The 21,504-nt window shown below is 53.4% G+C and overlaps 1 protein-coding gene across 1 annotated transcript in view; it reads left to right on the top strand.

The window, feature by feature from the left end:
• The window catches only part of PDE9A (phosphodiesterase 9A), a 108,547-nt gene that overhangs the window by 10,550 nt on the left and 76,493 nt on the right, over nucleotides 1-21,504 (top strand). Inside the window, exon 2 of the mRNA XM_032276779.1 lies at nucleotides 20,700-20,770. Coding sequence (XP_032132670.1) covers nucleotides 20,700-20,770 — 71 coding nt within the window. The remainder of the gene's footprint in view (nucleotides 1-20,699; nucleotides 20,771-21,504) is intronic.

The following is a 21,504-nucleotide window of genomic DNA, read 5'->3' as shown; positions in this document are numbered from 1 at the left end:
GTCCTTAGAAGCTGGGAGAGGCAAGGTTCCTCCCTAGAGTCCTGGGAAGGAGCCGGCCCCGCCCAAACCCAGGGCTCAGGCTGCAGCCCTCCAGAGCCATGAGAGAGAAACCTCTGTGGTTTCATGTCACCCAGTTTGTGGTCTTTGTTATGGCAGCCCCAAGACACTTAGAGAGTCACCTTGTCGACCCCTATTCTGTCCCTCTGAAGGACTGGTTGGCTCTTAGAAGACCCTTCAACCTGCTCTCTGTTCCACCTCCTCCACCCAGCGACCCCTGGCTACACCCTGTCCAAGTGAGCTCATCAAAGCCCACAGGGACGCCCCGATCTTGTCACCTGGGCTCCTGTGGGCCAGCAGTGTGAGGACCTGGACATCTGGCTCCAGCCTCGTGGGGACCTGACCTGCTCTGACCCGACAGCTCCCAGCCTTCCCTGCGCCCCCTGGCCCTTGATGAATGTCTCCTCTCCTAGGAAGCCGGATGTGTCGCATGCAGGTGCCTCTACACTGTAATAACACCTCACCAGACACTCTGGGATCAGCCCGGGATCAAGTCACTCACTTTCCAGCCCCGCCCCTGCCCAGAGACTGGCCCGTAGTGGGACCCAGTACCAGCTGTCCAATAATGAACAATGGATGCGAGCAGCTCCTCGGTGAGAGGACACTGCGCGGCTGGGCCGGGGTGAAGCTTGTCCCGCTGTCTCCACCAACTGTCCCTCAAGCGCCTGATGCTGCCCTGGCACCTCTGCCCAGTGAAGCCTCGCGAGATTTCCAAGAAACAGCGGATTGGGGAGGCAGTGTGGACCGTGAGAAGGGAGTCCAGAGCACAGGGGTCTGACATCTAAAGAGGGAAAGCAGCGCTGGGTGGGGGCGTGGCCGTCAGCACAGAGGGTGTGGCCACAGTCAGGGGGCGTGGTCCTCAGTGCAGTGGGCGTGGCTGCAGCAGGAAGGGCGTGGCCGTCAGCTCCAGAAGGCCCTTCTTGCTGTCCTTGGACTTGGGCTTTTGTCCGCGAGGACCTCAGCTGGAGCTGTCAGTGGCAGGCTGGCACCAAAGCACTTCTGACGTCTCCCCACAGCCTGTGTGAGGCTGCGGGGAAGGAGTGAGGGTGGCTGGCTGGCTTCTGATGAGCTGGTCTGACGCAGCAGCTGGGACCCAGCAAGAGCGCAGAGCAGGAACCGAAGGCGCCGAGACCCCTCCCGCAGCTCGGTGGTCTCCGCTTTGTAAGGGCTGCCCTCTCCCGCGTGCATCGGCGTCACAGAGGACCACGGGCCCGGTGGCCTCCACAGCAGACACCGAGGCCCTCGTGGTCTGAAGGTCAGAATTCCCAGGTCAGGTTGCAGCAGAGCCGGTTCCTGCGGCCTCTCCTGGGCTGGCGCCTCCTCCCCGGTCCTCGCATGCCGGGCCTCTCCGTGTCTGTGTCCTCAGCTCTTCATTTTACAAGAGCATCCCATTTCAAAGGCCCTGTCTCCAAATAAGGCCATATTGTGAAGCGCTGGGGGTCTGGACTACAACATGAATTTTGAGGAGACACAGTTTCTTCCATAGCACCCCCTTTGAGAAGCAGAAGTGACCGTCACCCTTCCCCATCTCTGGCCTTCGGAACCCTAATGTGGGAGAGCAGAAGGGGCCCAGAGAACATCGCGTCACCAAGGACAGCATGGCAGCCCAAGGGCCCGCGCCTGGCGACGGCTGACTCAACTTCCCAGGCTCCAGGCTGTCCCCACTCCCCCACCTCCCCAGCATGTCAGGGCACCTGGTCCCATCTGCCTGTACACAGACTCTCGCTTCCTGTACACAGACTTTGCTTCTTTGTCCCCCAGCCAGGGGTGAAGGGCCACACTGGGGAAACAGCAAACAACCCCAACAGGCTTTGCAGCCTGACCAATCACATGACCAGTTTGAGGAGGGTGGTTGGAGAGGTCCCCAAAATCACAGTGAGGAAGTCGGATGAGGAGTCCCTGAAACTTCTAGCAGCCCAAAGCCTGTCCATTCAGACACCAAATCATAGAAAACGGAGAGACGCAATACTGATTTTCAAAAGGGAGAAGTACCCCGGTATGTACAGACCGGGGGAGAGGGTGCTGACGTGGCCACAGTGCTTCAACTACTCCACTTTATGGACAGGGCACAAGTTTTTTAAAGGGGGATTTAACATTCTATTTGACAGGTGACTTGAAAAAGAGTTTTGAATAGAAACAGGCCCCTCCCTCCCCGTGGCCCACCCACCCTGGATGTTTGTTTTGTTCTCTTGAAACCAAGGAAGACAGAGGTGAGGATGGAGGGCAGCTGAGCCAGGGGGAATGAAAAACTTGACCTGCTGCTCACATTGGTCTCACAGTCCTTGCGGGTTTTTGGATTTTATGCAAGGTCAGATCACAACAGGCGCCTGGCGAGGGCCAGGCATTACCTTTATTCCGAAAGCCTTGCAGGGCCTTCTCGAAAGGGCTGGCAAGCCCCACTTCCCCAGAACCCTGTGGCACCAAGTTCTCTCCTCCGCACCCCCTTCTGTTTGGTCCAGGATGCGTGCCCTGCTTCAGGCCTGACTGGGAGCACCGTGGCCCTCCTCAAGGGAACCACCGCAAGACATGTGTTTCTGCTTGATGAACAGCCCTTTCCCCCTGCAGTGCTGGTGGACTCTCCCCTCCCCTATCCCATTCCCACTTGGAAATGATGGTGATGGAATGGGCGATGCTGGCGTAGCAGGTCATCCAAGCTCTCTGGGTAGAAGTTGGGGGAGGGACGCACAGAAAGGATTCCACTCCCGCCTGCCTTCCGCTCTTCCCTGCCTCCCGCACTGGGTCGTACCTTCCCCATGGATCCGTGAAATCTTTTCACCCGTGCCCAGCCGCGCCATTCTCACATACTGCCTTGAAACTGGGCTGGATGGGGCTGCATGCTGAGAGGAAGTCCTCTCCCCCAGTGATCCTCCAGAGGGCTGCTGCCCAGGGCCCCCAGCACCTCCTACCCCACCCTCCCCATTCCTGCCATCCCCAGAGTCCAGGGAACGGTTGCATTGGCTCCCACGCAGAATCATGATACAATAGAGACAGACAGAGGCCCCAGGAGAAGTGAGCATGAATTGTTGAGACAAGGGTGAGGCCCCAGAGAGTGGGTGGCCGAAAGGTCATGTTCACGCAACGAGAGTTGCCTCTTGCTTGAACCGAGTCTCCAGGAGTCAAGCGGATTGCAACCGGCAAGGGGCCTTCGAAACGCCCCGGTGAGAGTCCTGTGAGCGGAGCTCCATCTCAGCACATTTCTTATTCTGGTTCATCGCTTTTTGCATTTTCAGTCCCCTGTGATCCATTATTTATAACAGCAGAGATTGGCCTCAGACACCAGCAGTGAGAAAAACAAACGGGAAGCTACCCAGAAAAATGACAAGAATGATGAACAGAGCAGCCATGATAAACGGGCTCTGTGCGGAGGCCCGGCGTGGGGAAATGAGCCCTGAAATCCCGACGTGCCGTGAGGCAGCTCTGAGTGGGAACTGGAGGGTGTTCAGAAGTAGGTGTAGCCATGTCCCACTGGTGAAACTCCTCCATCAGGAGAGGAGCTCCCCACTGATGATCAGAGCCGCTCCGTCCACCCTCCCACCTCCCTCGACGGTCACAGCAGCCCCCTCTGCAGCCCCTGGCCAGCTGCAGAGCCCTTGGTGTTGCCCCTCATCAATGCCTCCTTCACCCCCCTAAAGCTTTCCCCAGTCACATACACAGGCCGAGGCTCACGCGGCATCCAGGATGCCCATTGCTCGCAAAAAGGATTCCAGCCCTCTTAAAACAGAGGCTGTAGCAAATGGCCATACATGCCACCGCTTAAAACAACAGAAACGTCTTCTCTCACAGTTCTGGAGGATGAAGTCCAAAATCTGAATTGCTGGGCTGAAATCCAGGTGTGGGCAGGGCCGAGCTCCCTCTTGAGGCTCCCGGGAGATTCCCTTCCTTGCCTCCTCCCGCTGCGGGGCTGCCGGCAGCATCACACCACCTTTATTTTTGTTCATTGTTGACATCCCTGCCTCCCCTGCCTGCCGGGCCTTAGATATCTCTCTGCCTCCCACTGAGTCTCACTACACATTGAATGGGATTCACACACGTCAAGTTAGGCAAATGTGCCCATCAAATCCTTCCACTTCACAGACATTTATTGAAGGTTCCTGTATGCCTAGCGGAGAGAAGGGACATGTTTACGAGATGAATCTTGGGAGGCCATGGCATGCTTCAGAGCATTGGGTCAAAATGACAACCCACACCCCACTTGGCAGCTCATCCAGGGCCCTGGAATCAGCAGACTGAGATTGGAACCAGCAATGGCGCAGCTGGTTGTATGTTCTTGGGCCTCAGTTTCCACAGGAGTGGCATGGGGAGAGGATCTGCCCAGCAGATGTAAGTACTCACCATGGCCCGGACAGCTAAGTGTCTTCCAGAGGCTCCCGGTCTGGTCTCCGTGCCGCTACTCAACACGGACTGAAGAGGCTCAGGAACTTGCCCACGGCCATGGATAATGAGAGGCAGAGCTGGCGCTGAGCACGGGAGCCTGCACACAGCCCACTGAGACCATGCCTGCCAGACAGAGGTCGGCCCTGGCACCAGGTGGGCACACCAGCATCACCCTCATCGTGTGCTTTAAGGATCCAACATAATGCGGGTACTTCAACAGATGCATGGCAATAAAAGAACCATGTATCATACATTCACACACACACATACACACACTCACAGTACACTCATACATACACATACTCATACACATTCACACCACACACACATACATTTACACATGCACTCACATTCACACAGATTCAAACTCACACATAACATTCACACTGCATACATGTGCACATTCACACACGCTCACACACATTTACTCACATTCACACACACATTCACACATACACTCATACTCACATATATACATTCACACCACATACACACACATACACACACATTCACACACACAGACTCATACATACACATACACGCACTCATACAATCACACCACATACACATGCACATTCACACACATGCTCACACACATACACTCATACACATTCACACACATGCTCACACACATTCACACACATACACTCATACATATACACATTCACACCACATACACACATTCACACATACACATTCACACATACACATACACATACTCATACAATCACACTACATACACATGCACATTCACACACATGCTCACACACAGTTACACATTCACACGCATACACTTATACACATACATTCACTCACACATTCACACACATACACAAGGATACATTTGTTTTCAAGTCAGGAGCCTAGCATGGCCCACAGGCTGCGTTTGCTTGGTGTCTCCTGAGGTCTGTTCCTAGGTATATTTCCCATCCCTTTTCTTGCCACTTATTTCTGGAACACATGTTATCTTTGATCCTTAAACCATGACCTAGAGATCCAGATGTGTGACAGGCTGAGAGACCATGTGAGGCTGTCACTCATTTTCTCTGCATGTACTAATCGCACGGTGGTTATCTTCACCACCAAGGCAGCGTTGGGCTCTAGAGAGCTGCACGGAGACGCGTGCAGATGGGCTGACTTCAGGGTAACTCCGGTGCTGGGGGGCTGCGGCCCAGTTCAAGCAGGAGGGAGGCGTGGGGACAGGTGCTGAAGCTGTGGGTGTGGGGCTGAGGCTTCATGGTGCTCCCCCCGCTCTTGTGTACATCTGAGCATTTCCGTAACAGAAAGGTGTTTGCTGTTGTTGTTTTAAATAACGTCTTAAATACCTCCGGCACACGGGAATCCGTGGTCATTTCTGTCATCGTCATATATTCTTTTTCAAATACAATGACCTGAAAAATGTTTCCTAAATTGGAAAAGGAAGTGAGGCTAAATACAGATTTTACTTTAGCGAATAGAAAAGCAGTGATTGCCTGGCAGTTAACGGTAAGCCATTCTGAGTGTGACATTATTGTTAAGTATTCTAAAAGCAAGAGATCAAACAAAATGCACAAGGTGTCCAAATGTATAAGTGTAATTTGTAATTAGAGGTAAATTGCAGATGAATTGCAGATATACACAGATGGATGGATAGACAGCGATTGATTGGTTGATTGATAGATGATTCATAGATCACTCGCAATGTTTCTTCAATGAGCGCGCATTTATTTCTTGGGCAATAAGAAAAAACAATAGAATGTAGAATTTGGGGCTTGGCCTCTTTTAGCTTGTTTTTTTTTTTTTATGTTAAACGCTCATAATTGTCAAGCACTGAAAAAGGCAATGGAAAATTCACTTTTTAACTCCCTCAAGGATAGAAGTTTGCACATCTGCCAGTGGTTTGGATTTGGCTGGTCCTGCGGGCCGGTTTGGTCGTTCTCTCCCCTTCCAGAGAGGTCCCCAAGCCCAGCTGAGATGTGTTGGTTTGCTCGAGGGCAGACAAGGCCTAGCAACATCTTTTGGAAGCCGATATAAAAGCTTAATAGCGAATAAAAGCTATAGAAATGATTCACAGGCTAGGATAGAGAAAATAGGAGGAATTGGAATTGGTTTATTTTCCTTTGGGGGAGCCTGAATCAATATTTATTCTGAGTATTCACTCAGAAATATCAGTAACTTAAGAACAAGACAAACAGAAGCCACACGTCCTGTTATGGCCACGAGCCCACCCCTGCCTTCGTTCAGACCGCGGCCGAAAGCCTGACAGGTGCCGCAGGAGCGCCTGGAGCTGTGGGCCCGGAGCAGGGCCAGGCCGGGCTCTTCTGTCTTGTCTGTCCTCATCTCTGGGAATGAGGATGACACAGCACTCAGGAGGTCCTTTTGAGGTCCCAGAGTCACTGGGCTTGTGGGGCGCTTGGCTGTGGTTCCGGCCCGAGCGTGCTCTCAGTCCCCGTCGGTGGTGGTTATGGCATGGAATCATTAGCCACATAACATAAAACCATGGAACACAGGATTTGCCCACACAGGAGCAAGCCTGGGCACCAGCACCCATGAACGCGTGCCTAAGGGCAGGTCCAGCTCAGTGCTGGGGTGTGGAGGAACCCACCCGGGGCCTGCCTGCAAAGACGTCCCCTTCCCAAGATGCCCTGCTGTGCTTAGAAAAAGAGGAGACTGGCGTGAACCACAGTGAGGTCAAATGGATCGTTGAACCTGTTGAGTGTGGTTTTTTGTTCGTCCATCGTGGTCGTTCTTATTAACACATGTGTATTTGTATTGATGTGGCCTCTGGTTTCCATCGCACTTTGGTACAGTTGGATGTGGCTGCTGATCACTGCAGGGCTCAGTAGTAGGTCGGTTAGAGCAATCAGAGCCTGCTGTATCATGGCCTCCCCAAGTTAAGACAGACTTTTGTCCCATACTCTGTTGAAACACCCAGAAACACTGACATGTTGAAGTGAAGGCCACCTGCCTTGGTGCCACGTGCTTGCGAAACGGCTTTTGAAGGGAAAGGAGGAGGAGCAGGATCCATGAGTTTCAAGCGTCCCCTCCTGTGATCACGGCTGCCACTCAACTGAGTACGTAATGTGTAGCAGGCCCTCTAGCTGCATGACAAATCCTCCTAGCATCCTCGTGGGCGAGGTATGATTTGTCTCGCTTTGCAGTGAAGAATCAGAGCCTCAGAAAGTTAAGAAATCTTCCGCAGGTCAAGCTGGTAGGAGGAGAGGCTGGAACTGAACTCGCATCTCCGCCTCTTCTCTTTCCACTTCTCTGCCTCTCTTTCACGTAGAGCAGTGTACAACATCAACAACTGGCCAGGGTGATCCTGGAGGTAAGAGACAGCCGGAAGGCACTGGCCCAGCCAACCTCACGCCTGCCCAGGTGGAACAGAGCCACCTAGGAGCATTCGGTCGCGGAGGCTATTCCACTGACTGACGGTTCTCACCTCCAGCCCCACAGCCTCCTCCGCCCTGACAGTTTCGGAGTCTAGTGCGGCCCTTTGCACAGTTTGAGCAACTGAACCCTTTTCCTCACAAAACCGTAATGTCGTCCTAACACGTAAAGCAATATGAACAGTTGAGCAAATCACAATAGTTTCCATTCTTTTATGAAGTTGCATTTGTGGCACCAAGGAGAGGATGAATGGAAACCAAGAGGGTTCTTGTGTGAGTTGCACATTTGGAACTGGGGGTTTGAGGTGACAGCTGTGGGCTCACATGAGTCTGTGCATCACTTTGCTTCAGTTTGTCATGGTGACCCCCAAATCCAGAATCACCCCCCTCGCCGTGTGAGGATGGCCCTGCCTGTGCTGCTCTGCTGAGGGGGCCAGCCTGGGTGCCTGGGCAATGCTGCCTGTGACTCGCTGGCCTGCAGGGCATCTGCGGGACACTCAGGTCTCACGACAGCGGTCATCCACAGCCTCACGGACACTGAGTGGACCTGACCCCAAGAAGAATGCATCATGCTTGATTGTGCCGATACTTAGGTTATTACACGATGATTTTGTTGCTTTGCAATTAGTGTCTAAAAGAGTCAGAGCAGATGTACTTACAGAAATGAAGAAATGAAATCTGAATCCATGCTGACAGATTCCCCTCCCTAACCTTGCATCAAGGAAACGCAGTCCACCAGCAGCAAGTCCTGGCCGGTCCCCTGCTGGTGTGGTCTCAGTGGTCAGAGTGGGGCCCCTGCCCAGGCTCACTGGACTCCCCTGGGGCCCCCAGACACCCCACCCTTCCTCATCGCTGAAATCTCCACTTCCACAGTGTGGGAGGCGCATGGAGCTGAGGGCCAGTGGGACGTGCTGGAGTTTTAGGCATTCTTTTTTTTTTTTTTTTTTTCTGAGACAGGGTCTCCATCAGTGGCCCAGGCTGGGGTACCATAGCGTGAGAAATTCCTTAACACTCTGCCAAGTGCTGGCCCTTGGGGAGAGAGGCCTGGCTATGAGGCTTCTTCTCAGGACTCTGTGTGACTCTCAGGATGGAAACGCAAGCTGGGGATTGCTCCTCTCCTCCCTCCTTCGGGTCCCTGGCCTTTGCAAGATGGCCCCGCCTACGCCCCTGTGGCCAGTGCAGAGCCATGGAGGCCTCTCCCCTTCTCTTCCCAAGAGGGGCCCGGCCTTGTCCCCCCCCAGGCCCTCCCCATTTCCTCCGGGCACCCCCTCTCCTGCACCACGCCCTCTTGTACCCCCAGCCACACGCTCTTCAGATTCCCATTTCTGTCCTCTGGTTAACTGGCGTTTAATTTTCTCAGCTGCTTGGCTTAATGCCAAAGAGTGTTCTTCCAAATAAAAATGGTAAAGACCTTTTTTTCTCCCATGAGGATTTTATGTAAATGCAGTACAGCATGCTCGTGGGCTGGTTCTGTTATCAATTTCTAAGCTCGGCTTCCAGAGCTAGATAACTTTTTTATTGGTTATAAAAGCCCTACATATTCATTGCAGAAATTATGAAAAATGCAGAACAGGATCAGGGAGAAAATAATTCATCCCCCACTACCCAGAGAAAACTACTGTGAGCACCTAAGTGCTGCACCCACTAGTGTTCTCATGCAAGTGTACATTTAGGGGTGTGTGTGTGTGTGTGTGTGTGTGTGTGTGCGCGCGCACGTGCATGTGCGTGCATGTGTGGCTTTCTTTTACACAATTTTGTATCCTCATCATTTTCACTCAGCATTCCATCAGCAGCAGTTTCCGACATAGCATTAAATTCGCTTCACAAACATGATTTGAATGCCTCCATAAAGTTGCAAGATGGAGGCTGACTGAAATGTAATCACTTCATTGTTTATGAGATATTCAGCTTAATTCCATTTCTCTGCAGTGAATAATCCAGGAGGAACATGCTCAGAGGCACCCTTGCTCGCAGCACGGCAGCGCGGGGCACTGGTTTGGGTATAAATCCGGGCATGCTGTGGAGATTAGACGAGATGGTTCGTGGAAAGCACCCAAATGGCGCCTGGCACTTAATAAATGCTTTTGTTATTATGTTTATCTTCATTATTTCCCTAAGAGCCATTCCTGGAAACGTGACTGTGGGTCAAAGGGCACAATACTGCCAATCTGCTTTCCGGCAGCGCTATGCAGATACACACGCCCGAAGGGCGCCGGCCTCACTGCCTCTGCCTCGGTGCTGTGGCTTCATCTCGGATATTCTCTTTAAGATAGGAGGAGACTCCCATGCCGCTGTAGGAAAGACAGCAGAGAGATCCAGTCTCCCCTGCTGAAAATGTCTTGCAAAATTACGGCACAGCCTTACAACGTGGGTGTTGACAGTGAGGCAAGCCCCCATCTGATCCAGATTTTCCAGCCCTACTTGCTGATGTAAGTTAGATATTTGTCCCTCCCCCCAAATCTCATGCTGAATTGGTATCCCCGGTGTCGGAGTGGGGCCTGCTGGGACCTGATTGGATCGTGGGGGTGGGTTTCTCACATGGTTTAGCGCCACCCCCTTGGTGCCAGCCTTGAGAGAGTGAGTGAATTCTTGCAAGATCTCGTGGTTTAGGTGTGAGGGTGGGAGGCATCTCCTCTCTCTCTCCCCCCGCTCCCTCCCCCCAGCATGGGTGTGCATGCCTCCTTTTATCACATGAGTAATGGCGTGTGCACGCCGGCTCCTCATCCCGTGAGTAAAGGCCCCGAGGCCTCCCCAGAAGGCAAGTGATGTCGGTGGGATGCTTGTACAGCCTGCAGAACCGTGAGCCAATTGGAAATTGGCTTTATAATTTACCCCGTCTCAGATATTTCTTTATGGCAATGCAAGAACAGCTTAATGCACTTGTGTTCACTTGAGCATGGGTACTGAGTTCTACACAGTGTTACTGCCTGTCAGGCTCTCATATCCACAACCACAGTCACAATCTAGAATAGTCCATCACCGCAAGGCTCCCTCCTTCACCACATCCCCAACCTACACCCATTTCCAACACCCCACCCTAACTCTATTTCCAACACCCTGTCCTGGTGAACAGGAATCTGTTCCCTAGCTCTTCAATTCCGTCATTTCAAGAATATTAGATAAATGGGATTACACAATATGTAACCTCCTGAGATTGGCTTTTTTAAACTGGCATCATTACCTTGAGTTCCGTCCAAGGAGTCGTGTGCGCCTTTCCCTTGCTGAGCAGCGTGGCGTGTTGTGGGTGGGCCACAGTTTCACACGCAGCCATTGCAGGCCACCCGGCTGGTCTCTAGTTCGGGGCTGTGCGTCACCTTCCCGTGATTGTCAATGTGATGATCCCTGGTTACTGGCCCTCCGTGTCTCGGAGGCCAGCGCGGCTACTCCTCGTTTTGGTTGGGTAGGAGATTTCTGATGTCAATCTGACATTTATAATAAACACCATCATCAAGTTACAAGAGTAAATCAAACTATGAGGCAGGGTGCAGTATAAGATGCTTGAGAGGCTGAGGTCAGTAGCCGTGTGAATACAGCAGGGCAGGCGCCAGCCGTGAGCCGGGGCGTCTGGCCTCATTAACCTGCTGCCCTTCGAGAGGAGCAGAGCCCACTCCCCTGTCCTCGGGAAAGACAGGGTGATGGAAAGAGGGGCTGCCCTTCTCCTGCAGGAGCTCCGTGTCGCGCTGGGTATGTGCCTGGGCTCTCATCTTCAAACTACTTGGGGGGAAGGATTGTAGAATAATCGTAATGAAGAAAATTTCACTCCAGATTTGTTACTCCAAGTTCAAAGAAGCTCTGTAAAAATTGTTGCTAAGGCAATTGAATAAAGAATTTCCCAGTCATGTAAGCGGTAGCAGCAAGACAATGAACATGATTGCATGTTTTACAACAACCAGCCTCAAAGCGAGACTTACCTGACATAGATATGTTTTTTAATGACTTTCAAAGGTAACACAGACATCTTCAGGGATCTGGAGAGGATACTAACCCCATCCTAGTTTACCGGCTTTGTGGGGTCATCTTTCTGGTGAAAAAAACTACAGCCAGCCTCACAGAGTAAGCATTCTGTTCTGGAGGCCCCTCCCACCGTCCTTTTGTGATGGGGCTGGTTTTCTTTCCCCAACCTATCGTACTCAACTGAAACCCCAGTGGCCATCCAGTTTTTTGTTGTTGTTTTTTTGAGATGGAGTCTTGCTCTGTCGCCCAAGCTGGAGTGCAATGGCATGACCTTGGCTCACTGCAACCTCTGCACCCCAGGTTCAAGCAATTCTCCTGCCTCAGCCTCCTAAGGAGCTGGGACTACAGGCACATGCTACTATGCCTGGCTAATTTTTGGATTTTTAGTAGAGATAGGATTTCACCACACTGGCCAGGCTGGTCTCGAACTCTTAACCTTGGGTGACCCACCTGCCTCGGTCTCCCTAAGTGCTAGGATTACAGGCGTGAGCCACTGAGCCCTGCCCAGGTATCTCGTTTGTCCAGGAACTGGAGAATTTCTACATAGCACCACACATGTCTGTGCAAGAAACCCACAATGCCCAGAGGTCATTGACTTTGTGCCAATCCAAACTAGAGTCTGACAAACCCAGCAAGAAGTGTTCATGGCAGCTGCAAGGAAGCGTCTCAAATAGAAAGAGAAAAATGAACCATGGTCTGCTCTTCCCTTCCCGGTGTGGAATCGATGGAAGCAGGTTCAACACAGAGCTCTGGGGGCGTGAGGGGCTTGGCAGGGCACTGCCGGCTGCAGGTCTCTGCTCGGTTATTACCAGCCCTTCTGCCCGGCTCCTAATTGTGCTGGAGAGGGAATAATTTTCTCAGCTGTCATTGCTGGCCACATTTGGACTAAAGAGATGCGAAATGGCAAGGGTAAATGGGGCAGAGACAGTGAAAAGCCATTTTCTATCTGGAGCCCAAATAAAACCACTAGACCAGTGCCTCCTCCCACGCTCCTGCCTGGTCCCTGCACAGCCTCAGTGCCCTTCTGAGAGCTGCCTGCCCCAGCAGGAGGCCGGGCTGGGACCAAGGACACTCAGCACTGGGTAACCGTCTTCCCACAGCTCCTTGCTCAACCACCGCAGTGAGAGAAAGGCAAGAAGCAGAAGGAAAGCAGGGGCTGGACATCGGAATCAGCTTTTCTAACTAAAAAGTTTTCATGTATGTGAATGCATGTGTGAATTTGAAGTCATGTGGAAGGGGCCATACATCTGTCAATGCATGCTCCAAAAATTAGAACTAATGGACACAGACAGCATCGGATATGCAGCTAGCGTTCTTCTAGGCCCCCCCCCCCCCCGAGAGGCGCAGCAGCCAGAATGGTCTTTGGACAGGGACAGGCGAACATGACAGCAGGTACCACGGGTCAGGGTGCACAGGCTGGGGGAGGCAGCCACTTCCCCTCACAGCGACCGGGCGGGAGCCCAGTGGGCTTGCGCTGCTCAGAAGGGCCGGCCACTAGAAGGATCTCAATGGACTAGTCCCCTCCATACTGGAACAAGCAGGTGCCTCGGGCTTAACGCTGCGCCTTTCAGATAAAAACACACCAGTGAGCTGGGAGAGCTGGAGTCCCATGGACCTCAGAGACCCAGGTAACGAGGAGAGTGCTGCGCTGCACTGGGACACGTTTGCCAAAGTGAGCCCTGGTTCCTCCCTACAGGCCGCAGGTAAGGAAGTGCCGATGCCAGGCCGGCTCGGTAGGCAGAGGAACCTTCCAGAATGCCCAGCAAGCTGCTGCTGGCATCCAGTCTGTGTCCTATTTTCCATGCAGTGCACACATCCTCCAAGTATGATTTCCACTCGGAGCCCTGGGCCGCCTCATCACTTGCTCCACCTCCCCTCCCTCCCACACAGCTCACATGGAAATCACGCCTCCCATTCAGCGGCGGGAGTCTTCGTGGATTGCTCCTTCGGGGCTCTCGGAAACCCCTTTACTTGAGCGTTGGTTTTACAGGAAGACCTAGAAGCGCCCCAGGAGCTGGAGCTCCCTCCCTCTGCACCCAGCGTTCCCTCTCAGCCTCACACGAGGAGACCTGGTCATCGAGCTGCTGCCCCAGCCTGAGCTCTGATCCCTGCTCCAGCCTGGCTTCACCCTGCAGGCAGCGCACATGGGCTCAGAAAGGGGAACATGTGGGGTCAGAAAGGGGAACTTGAGGGACACTTCCCACAACACAGCCCCCAATAAGCCTTTCAATGGAGGGCCCAAGAGGAGACAGAACACAAAACCACTCCAATTTGATAAAACAGAGTCAAATCCAGAAAGACGCCTCTGGACAGGGAAACGACTCGCTCCCCGCTCCAGCCCCTGGCAGGAGAGACCCTCTGTCTGGTCCCTTCACCCAGAGGCCCTAGGCGTGGGTTTGGCAGCCCCCTCAAGGCCGACCCCTCAAACTCCCGCCCTGTTTCTTCTAAGTGTGCCAGTCAAGATGCTTCTCACTGCAAGAAACAGACTCTGAAGCCAGTTGCAGAAGATCCAGGTTGCTGCAGAGGCCGATGGGTGTGGGGAGGAGGCTCAGTGAGACTGTTGCAAGGAGGCTGAGGGGTCTTTAGAAAAAACCCCAGGACCTGGGGTGCCAGGAGCCTGGGCAGCCCTGGGCTCTCGAGGTCTGTAGCCCCTCCCCTCCCTCTCACAGCCTCCACTGACCCCGTGCCCAGGGCCCCTGCCTGTGCCTTCTCCTGGGGCTTCTCCTCCTTTTTACCTCTCAGGGTCCCAGCATGGCCAGCCCGGCATCCAATCCGTGGGAACGCAGCTCACTGACAGTTGCCACCAGCTCCACATCTCGCAGTGAAAGTTCCTGCAAAAAAGTGTGATTGGGTCCAACCAGGGGGTCTTAGGGCAGCCCCCTGCTCCGGTTGCCTTGGCCATGGGAACAGCACAGGGTTAGCAGGAGGCAAGCCATGCACAGGACAGCTGGACGGCAGAGGTACTGCATGCTGCCATGGGTGCAGAGTGGCCGCTGTGACCCCGGTCTCCCTCCTGGGTCCCCACTTGGAAGGGGCGACCGAGAGGGTCGTTTGTCAGAAAGCCCTCCACCCAGCCAACCTGACTGATGGAGCCATCACCTTGACCACAAGCTCGGTGACTGGGTACAACTGACCTGCACCCCGGGGTCCCTGTGCCCTCCTGCACTGCCTGACACTGTTGGGCCACAGCCAGTACCAGCCGTGAGCTGAGCCAGGAAGCCAGTCAGACCACCTGCCCTGGTGACACATAGGTCTTATCCTTCTCCGGATTAACTGCTGGTTGACCCCAACAAGGAGCAGGCCTGTCTTGCTGGGAGCACCGCCGGTGGCCCCTCCTCAGGCCTCTGTCCCTCCCTCCCCAAGAAACAGTGGGAACCGAGGAGCTGGGTGTTCGTTCTTCCCAGCTCCGGAAACGCTGCAGATTGTGTGCTTGAATTCCCTGCTGAAATAACTGTGGGTGCCAGACAAAATGCGGCGAAGAGTTTTTCCAGGTACACTTGTTAACTCAAAGACCTCCTGGAGACTTGTGTGGAAGTCAGGATTTGCAACCAGCAGGGATGGTGAGATTCGCAGCAGCTGTGAAATTGAACTTTGTGTCCCAGTAGTGTTTTGTATAATTCTTTTCAAACTGGTCATCTCACTTACTGCTTCTCACAGCCCTGAGAGACAGGTGGACTTGATGCCATCAACCCTTTAACAGAATGGTAAACTGAGGCTCCCACTGGTTATGCGCTTGCCCACAGGGTTGAATGAGAAGCCATGGACAAAAGGAGTAGCTGGGCCAGGCGCGGTGACTCACGCCTGTAATCCCAGCACTTTGGGAGGCCGAGGCGGACGGATCACCAGGTCAAGAGATCAAGACCATCCTGGCCAACATGGAGAAATCCCATCTCTACTAAAAATGTAAAAATTAGCTGGGTGTGGTGGCACATGCCTCTAGTCCCAGCTATTTAAGAGGCTGGGGCAGGAGAATCGCTTGAACCTGGGAGGCAGAGGTTGCAGTGAGCCAAGATCTGCAGCCAACCACTGCACTCCATCCTGGGCAATAGAGCAAGATTCAATCTCAAAAAAAAGAAGTAACTGGTTAACCACAGGGCTTTCTGTTCTCCAATCCACAGCTCCTTCTGTTGCAGAGTGTCTAGAAGGAGGCACGTTTGGATATAGACATTAAAGAACCTGGAAGTCAGTGTATGTTGTGGTCAAGCATGTGTGGTCCGGAGCCGGCGGCCCCAGGTGCAGTCCTGATGTGCACTTCTGGCTGGGTGCATGGGAGCCACAGGCACCTCTGTGTGCCTCAGTTTCCGTGTGTAAACATCTGAGATGAGCGCTTGCGTGTGGTTGCCACCTGGTCAGTGTCAGCCTTCTCTAACGAAGGCAGCATGAGGACTCCCCGACAGTGAAGTTCCTATGACGTTCCCAGGTCTCAGCTGAGTATGAAGAGGCAGCAGTTTCCGGCAGGGGAGCCGCCCTCTGTGTCCCCATTTGTTTCCCTTGTCTTGCTTTAATATCACAGCACTGCCAATCAAACCACATTCGAAAGGGTTTGTGGGGACTTGCCATGTGCGCACTCATGAACTCCAGCCCTGATGTGCCTGCGAGCCGGAAGCCAACCTAAAACCTTCATTTTTCCCTTAATCCTGCTGCCTCTGCATCTCATTTTCAAATTTCATTTTATCAACTTTGTTTGCGCTATTTGTTTCTGGATAAAGGATTTGCGAAATTATTCGGCAAGTGGACAGACAGCCCTACGGCCTCCTGACAAGGCAGCCTGGAAGTCCTCCAGGGGTCTGAAGCGGCAGCCGGGCTGGCCTTCCACAGTCAGGAGCAGCATCAGGCTGGTACGTCTCCTGACACTGGCCAAGAACACGGCTGTCCCAGCCCACGTCCCTCAGGCTCACACGTCGCCTCATGCCCAGACTCTTGTCCGCTTTGGCGCCGCTGGAGGCTAATTCACAACAAAAGCCAAAGTCCTGACTCTTGTCCAGATCTCAGATGACTGTGTCACCCATTTCTACTGAACTGATGAACTGAATGGGAACTGGCAAGAAGGCACCACTAGTTCAAAAGAGAAATCCAGGAACCTGCGGGGATAAGGAGTGAAGGACTTGAAATGGACTTCCAAACCCATACTCCACTGGAGACGGCCCGTGTCAACTTGTGTGCTTGTTCCAGGAGTCACATTTCCTGACAGCCTCCCCACCTTTTGTCCAACATAATCGCAAAGGGAGATTATTCTGGATGGCAGAATAAGGCTGGTCTCCCGGGTGTGGCTGGCTTGCTTGTTTGCAGAGGGTTGGCAAGAGTGCCACCATGCCATATGGGTCCTTCTCAGTTTGTTTTGCTGGAAGACCTCATAGTTATACTTTAAACGCCTCTGTTATTTGCTATCCTGAGGCTAGGAAGCCAAGCACAAAAATCTGCTTCAGATTTCACCTGCAGGACTTACACGTTTGATGAACCCCTCCCTTCACAAGGCCCCCGTGATATTGCAAAACCCTGGCCTGTCAGAGTAGAGCCTTTTTTCCCGTCTTCGAGGCGACACCCCTGAGAGTCCCTCCACTCCCCCAGGAGACTCTGTGAGCGTGGACACTGCACAGTCACCCGTGGCCCCTTCCAAGCAGTCACAGCCCAGCAAAGAAGCCTCGTTCTCATGCAGGTCTCTGAGACCCAGCCTTGGCCGCATAAACCTTCCCCAGTTATATCCTGGCAGGAAGGAGGACAGATCCTTATAGAACCTTTGGAGGTAACTGTATTGACACAAAAAGTAAAGCCTTCATAAAAGTGAATTTGGAGAGGAGGGAGAGCAGACGGTAAAAATCAGGCATCACTTAAAAATTATTCATTTCACTCACGCCTATAATTCTAGCACTTTGGGAGGCTGAGGCAGGAGGATCACTTAGGGTCAGGAGTTTGAAACCAGCCTGGCCAACATGGTGAAACCCCATCTCAACTGAAAATACAAAAAACTGGCTGGGCATGGTGGCGGGTGCCTGTAATCCCATCTACTTGGGAGGCTGAGGCAGGAGAATTGTTTGAACCCCTGAGGTGGAGGTTGCAGTGAGCCGAGATCACACCACCGCACTCCAACCTGGGTGACAGATCGAGAGTCTGCCTCAAAACGAAAAAAAAATTATTCATTTCAGTTTGCAAAAAATCTAGGTCATTAAAGGTTGCTGATGGCTTAAGAAGACAGGGAAAGGACTTCCCTACAGAGCCAGAAAGTCCAACACTACAGCCACATGCACGATGCCAGAAAGGAAAGTGTTCCTCACTCATTCCACTCGGTCCTCCAGAACGGATTCTCTACTGGGTCCTGGGTCACAGCCTCATGAAGCCAGCTGTTTGTCCGCTAGAAAGAGCTATGCTGGACAGCCCACTGGCAGGGTCTGAGTATCATCTGAGCGAAGCCGTCAGAAGCTGTCCCCAGGAGTCTGCGCTTGGGGGTCAGTCACTGGAGGTGCCGACTGCAGTCCTTTTCCATGGGGCTCAAAGCGTCTGCGTGGAATCGCAAGCTCCGGTGCAGAACCTTCGGGCAGCACTGGCGTCAAAGTGTCTATAGATGACAGATAGCCCTTTTTTGGCCCATTTTACAGCAGAGGAAATTTATGTTCAAAGAAGTTGAGCTGAGGGTCCCAGGAGTGAGAGTCAGTCAGGGATCCCCCGGGACCACCTGGCCCCACGCTCCTGAGGTGGGGAAGCCCCAGGCCTGTGAGCCGGTGCCCCTGGAAAAGCCACTTCCCTTCTGAGTAAAGTCAGATGAGCCTTCCCAGTCCCAACAGACTGCGATTCCGTACTCACCCTCCCCTCGCCTGTGAGGTCTTGCTGGTGGATACAGCCCCTTCAAGCCAGCCCAAGAAGCCAGGATTCGAGTTGGTTTTGCCAAATGTGTCTTGAGAGAATTTAACTTGCAAGATCATCCCCTGTGGACGCCGAGGGGCTGGGACAGTTTGTGGTGCCCTTCCTGCCCACAAGGAAACGCGCCCAGTGGGGCGGGGTGGGGAGAGGTCTTTAGAAAGGGGTCATTTGCTGCGGCCACCCAGGTTGGAGCACAGGGGCCACAGGGCCCCCGCCTCCTGCAGGACCTCCCCTCTCATCTGAGGGAGACACCCTAGAAACACATCTTTGAGCAGTGGCTTCTAATCCAAGAAACCCGGTAGAAATTACACGCAGATTCCCGGCGCCCAACCCAGACCCACTGCATGGGAATCCCTGGGCTGGGCCAGATGCACGCTTTGAAGAACACCAACCTCCTTAGCAGGCCCCTTGCAAACTGCCTCTGGCTTCTCCAGAAGCACCAGATCCAGAATGTTCCAAGAAAGAGCCCTTCTTGCTTTCCTCCTCTTCCACCCCTGTCCTCTGCAGACTGAGGTCTGACCCCAAAGTAAGCCTGCCACACCAGAGGGAAGTGGGTTACACACGGGTCCGTATGGGAACCACTTTCTGTCCCGTCTTGGTGGGAAAATGGCCAGGAACCCAGCCCAGGCCCTGCTGTGCCACAATGACCACACTCCACGGTCATAACCCAGGGCATAACCCGTGGCGTGGACTGTGACTGGGGCTGAGGATGGTGCCGTGGTAGAAGCGAGGGCCTGGCACCCGGCCAAGTGCAGGACTCCTCCGCCATGGGGTTGGGAGAAGCAGCCTCTGCACTCAAGCCTGGGAACCAGGACATGGGAGGAGAAGCACATCCCGGAGGAGGGGGCTCCAGGAGGAGCCGGCAGTTGTGCAAAGGAAGACGTGCAGGGAACGGCGAGGCCAGAGCTGGGATGCAGGAGGGGCTCCTGGGCCCTTGCAAGCGTGGCCAAGGCCAGCTGTGTAGGCAGCTGGGGATACAGCAGGTGTCATAGACCATGCCCGCAATGCCACAGGCCACCCCGACCCACCATCACCCTGGGGCAGATGCCAGTGGCGATAACAGGCAAGACGAGGTCCTGTTTACTGCCTTATTGTTGCCATTCAGCAGCCCACAGGAAATGGTGTTAGTCACAGAAAAAAAAAAATCTGTTTTCTATATTTCACTGTTTCCAAGTAAAGAAAAAAGAAAACTAATCTTAGCTTTAAAAAAAAAAAATTGGTGCACTGGGCACCAAAAAATAACTGTCTCCCTAGGCCTGCGTTTCCCCCATACCAGGGACTGTGCTGGAAAGGAAAGCTGCATTGGCAGCCCCCAGCCAGGGAAGCTGTCCAGGGAGGCACCCACACAGGGAAGGTGGGGCCTCGGTGGGTCTGTTCTGCCTCTATCCAGCTCTGGAGAAGCCCCACCCTCACCAAACTGGAATGCTCTCCCTGAGAGCTGAGACTCATGGCCCAGACTCCCTGGACAAAAGATGCAGATGCCAACCCAGCATTCCCACCGCTGCCCGGGTGGCACTCGGGCATGAGTGCTCCCATCCCATACGTAGGTCGTGTTTCTCTGCTGGCACCAATTTCACTGCGGGCTCCTGAGATCCTCAGTGGTTCTCTTGTCATGTGGTTTACTTCTTTGACTTCGTCCTTCAGCCTCAGTCCCTCAGTCCCCAAATACTGAAAGGCAGTCTTTTTTTTTTTTTTTTAAGTCAATGAACTTGAAATTTATTTAAAAAATGGCCCCCATGGGATACTTGAAGGCCCAGTGCCGAGCGAGTGTTGGCCCCAAGTGGTCAGTCCTGCCTGGCCCCTTCCAAGGGATGCACCTTGGTGTAACCACGGCCCCCGACAGGCATGTGGCCAAGGGGTGGGGGCGGTCGCTGTGTTTTTCACAACTCTTTCCACTGAACAAAACAATGACATTTTCACCACCCATAGACATCAACCAGATGAAAAGATGTGCCTGTCATGTTGCAATGCTGAGGGTTACGATTTTTCTTTGCAAAACGAACCTTCCGGTTGGAGCCAAGCACGTGGCATCTGACATCTCCAGAGAAACCCGTGCCCCTGCTGCCCCTCACGACGGCTTCTGTTTTGCAGGTGATCTTCAGCAAGTACTGCAACTCCAGCGACATCATGGACCTGTTCTGCATCGCCACTGGCCTGCCCCGGTGAGTGTGCGCTGAGCGTTCTGCCTGGAGACACCGCGCGGCCTCCTCGCTTTTCCGGGATGCCTGGTGGGGGTGGAAAGAGGTGCAGGAGGGCCTGAGGGACCCGCCTTCTATGCGGGGCTCTTTCAGATCAATGCGCAGGATCCCCAAGGGTGCTCAGCCACCATCCGGGCTTGCTTCTCTACCTGCACAGGTGATGGCTTTGTCCACGCCCAGGAAACTGTGGGGCTGAATTGAACAGAACCGCCCTCTTAAGAGTGTGGGTTTTTCGGCTGAGCACTGTGGCTCACGCCTATAATCCCAGCACTTTGGGAGGGTGAGGCGGGCGGATCATGAGATCAGGAGATCGATTGTCCTGGCTGACAGGGTGACACCCCGTCTCTACTAAAAATACAAAAAATTAGCCAGGCGTGGTGGCACGTGCCTGTAATCCCAGCTACTTGAGAGGCTGAGGCAGGAGAATCGCTTGAACCCGGGAGGCGGAGGTTGCAGTGAACCAAGATCGCGCCAGGGCACTCCAGCCTGGGTGACAGAGTGAGACTCCTTCTCAAAAATAATAATAATACAAAAATTATCCTGGCGTGGTCATGGGCACTCATAATCCCTGCTACTTGGGAAGCTGAGGCAGGAGAATGGTTTGAACCCTGGAGGCAGAGGTTGCAATGAGCCGAGACTGCACCATTGCACTGTAGCCTGGGTGACAGAGCAAGACTCTGCCTCAAAAAAAAAAAAAA

Source organism: Sapajus apella, unplaced genomic scaffold (genome assembly GCF_009761245.1).
Source record: "Sapajus apella isolate SASKATOON/1434 unplaced genomic scaffold, GSC_monkey_1.0 scaffold8, whole genome shotgun sequence".
NCBI classification, from domain to species: domain Eukaryota; kingdom Metazoa; phylum Chordata; class Mammalia; order Primates; family Cebidae; genus Sapajus; species Sapajus apella.
The sequence above is the reverse complement of the archived record's forward strand: the minus strand, read 5'-3'. Positions and strand labels throughout refer to the sequence as shown.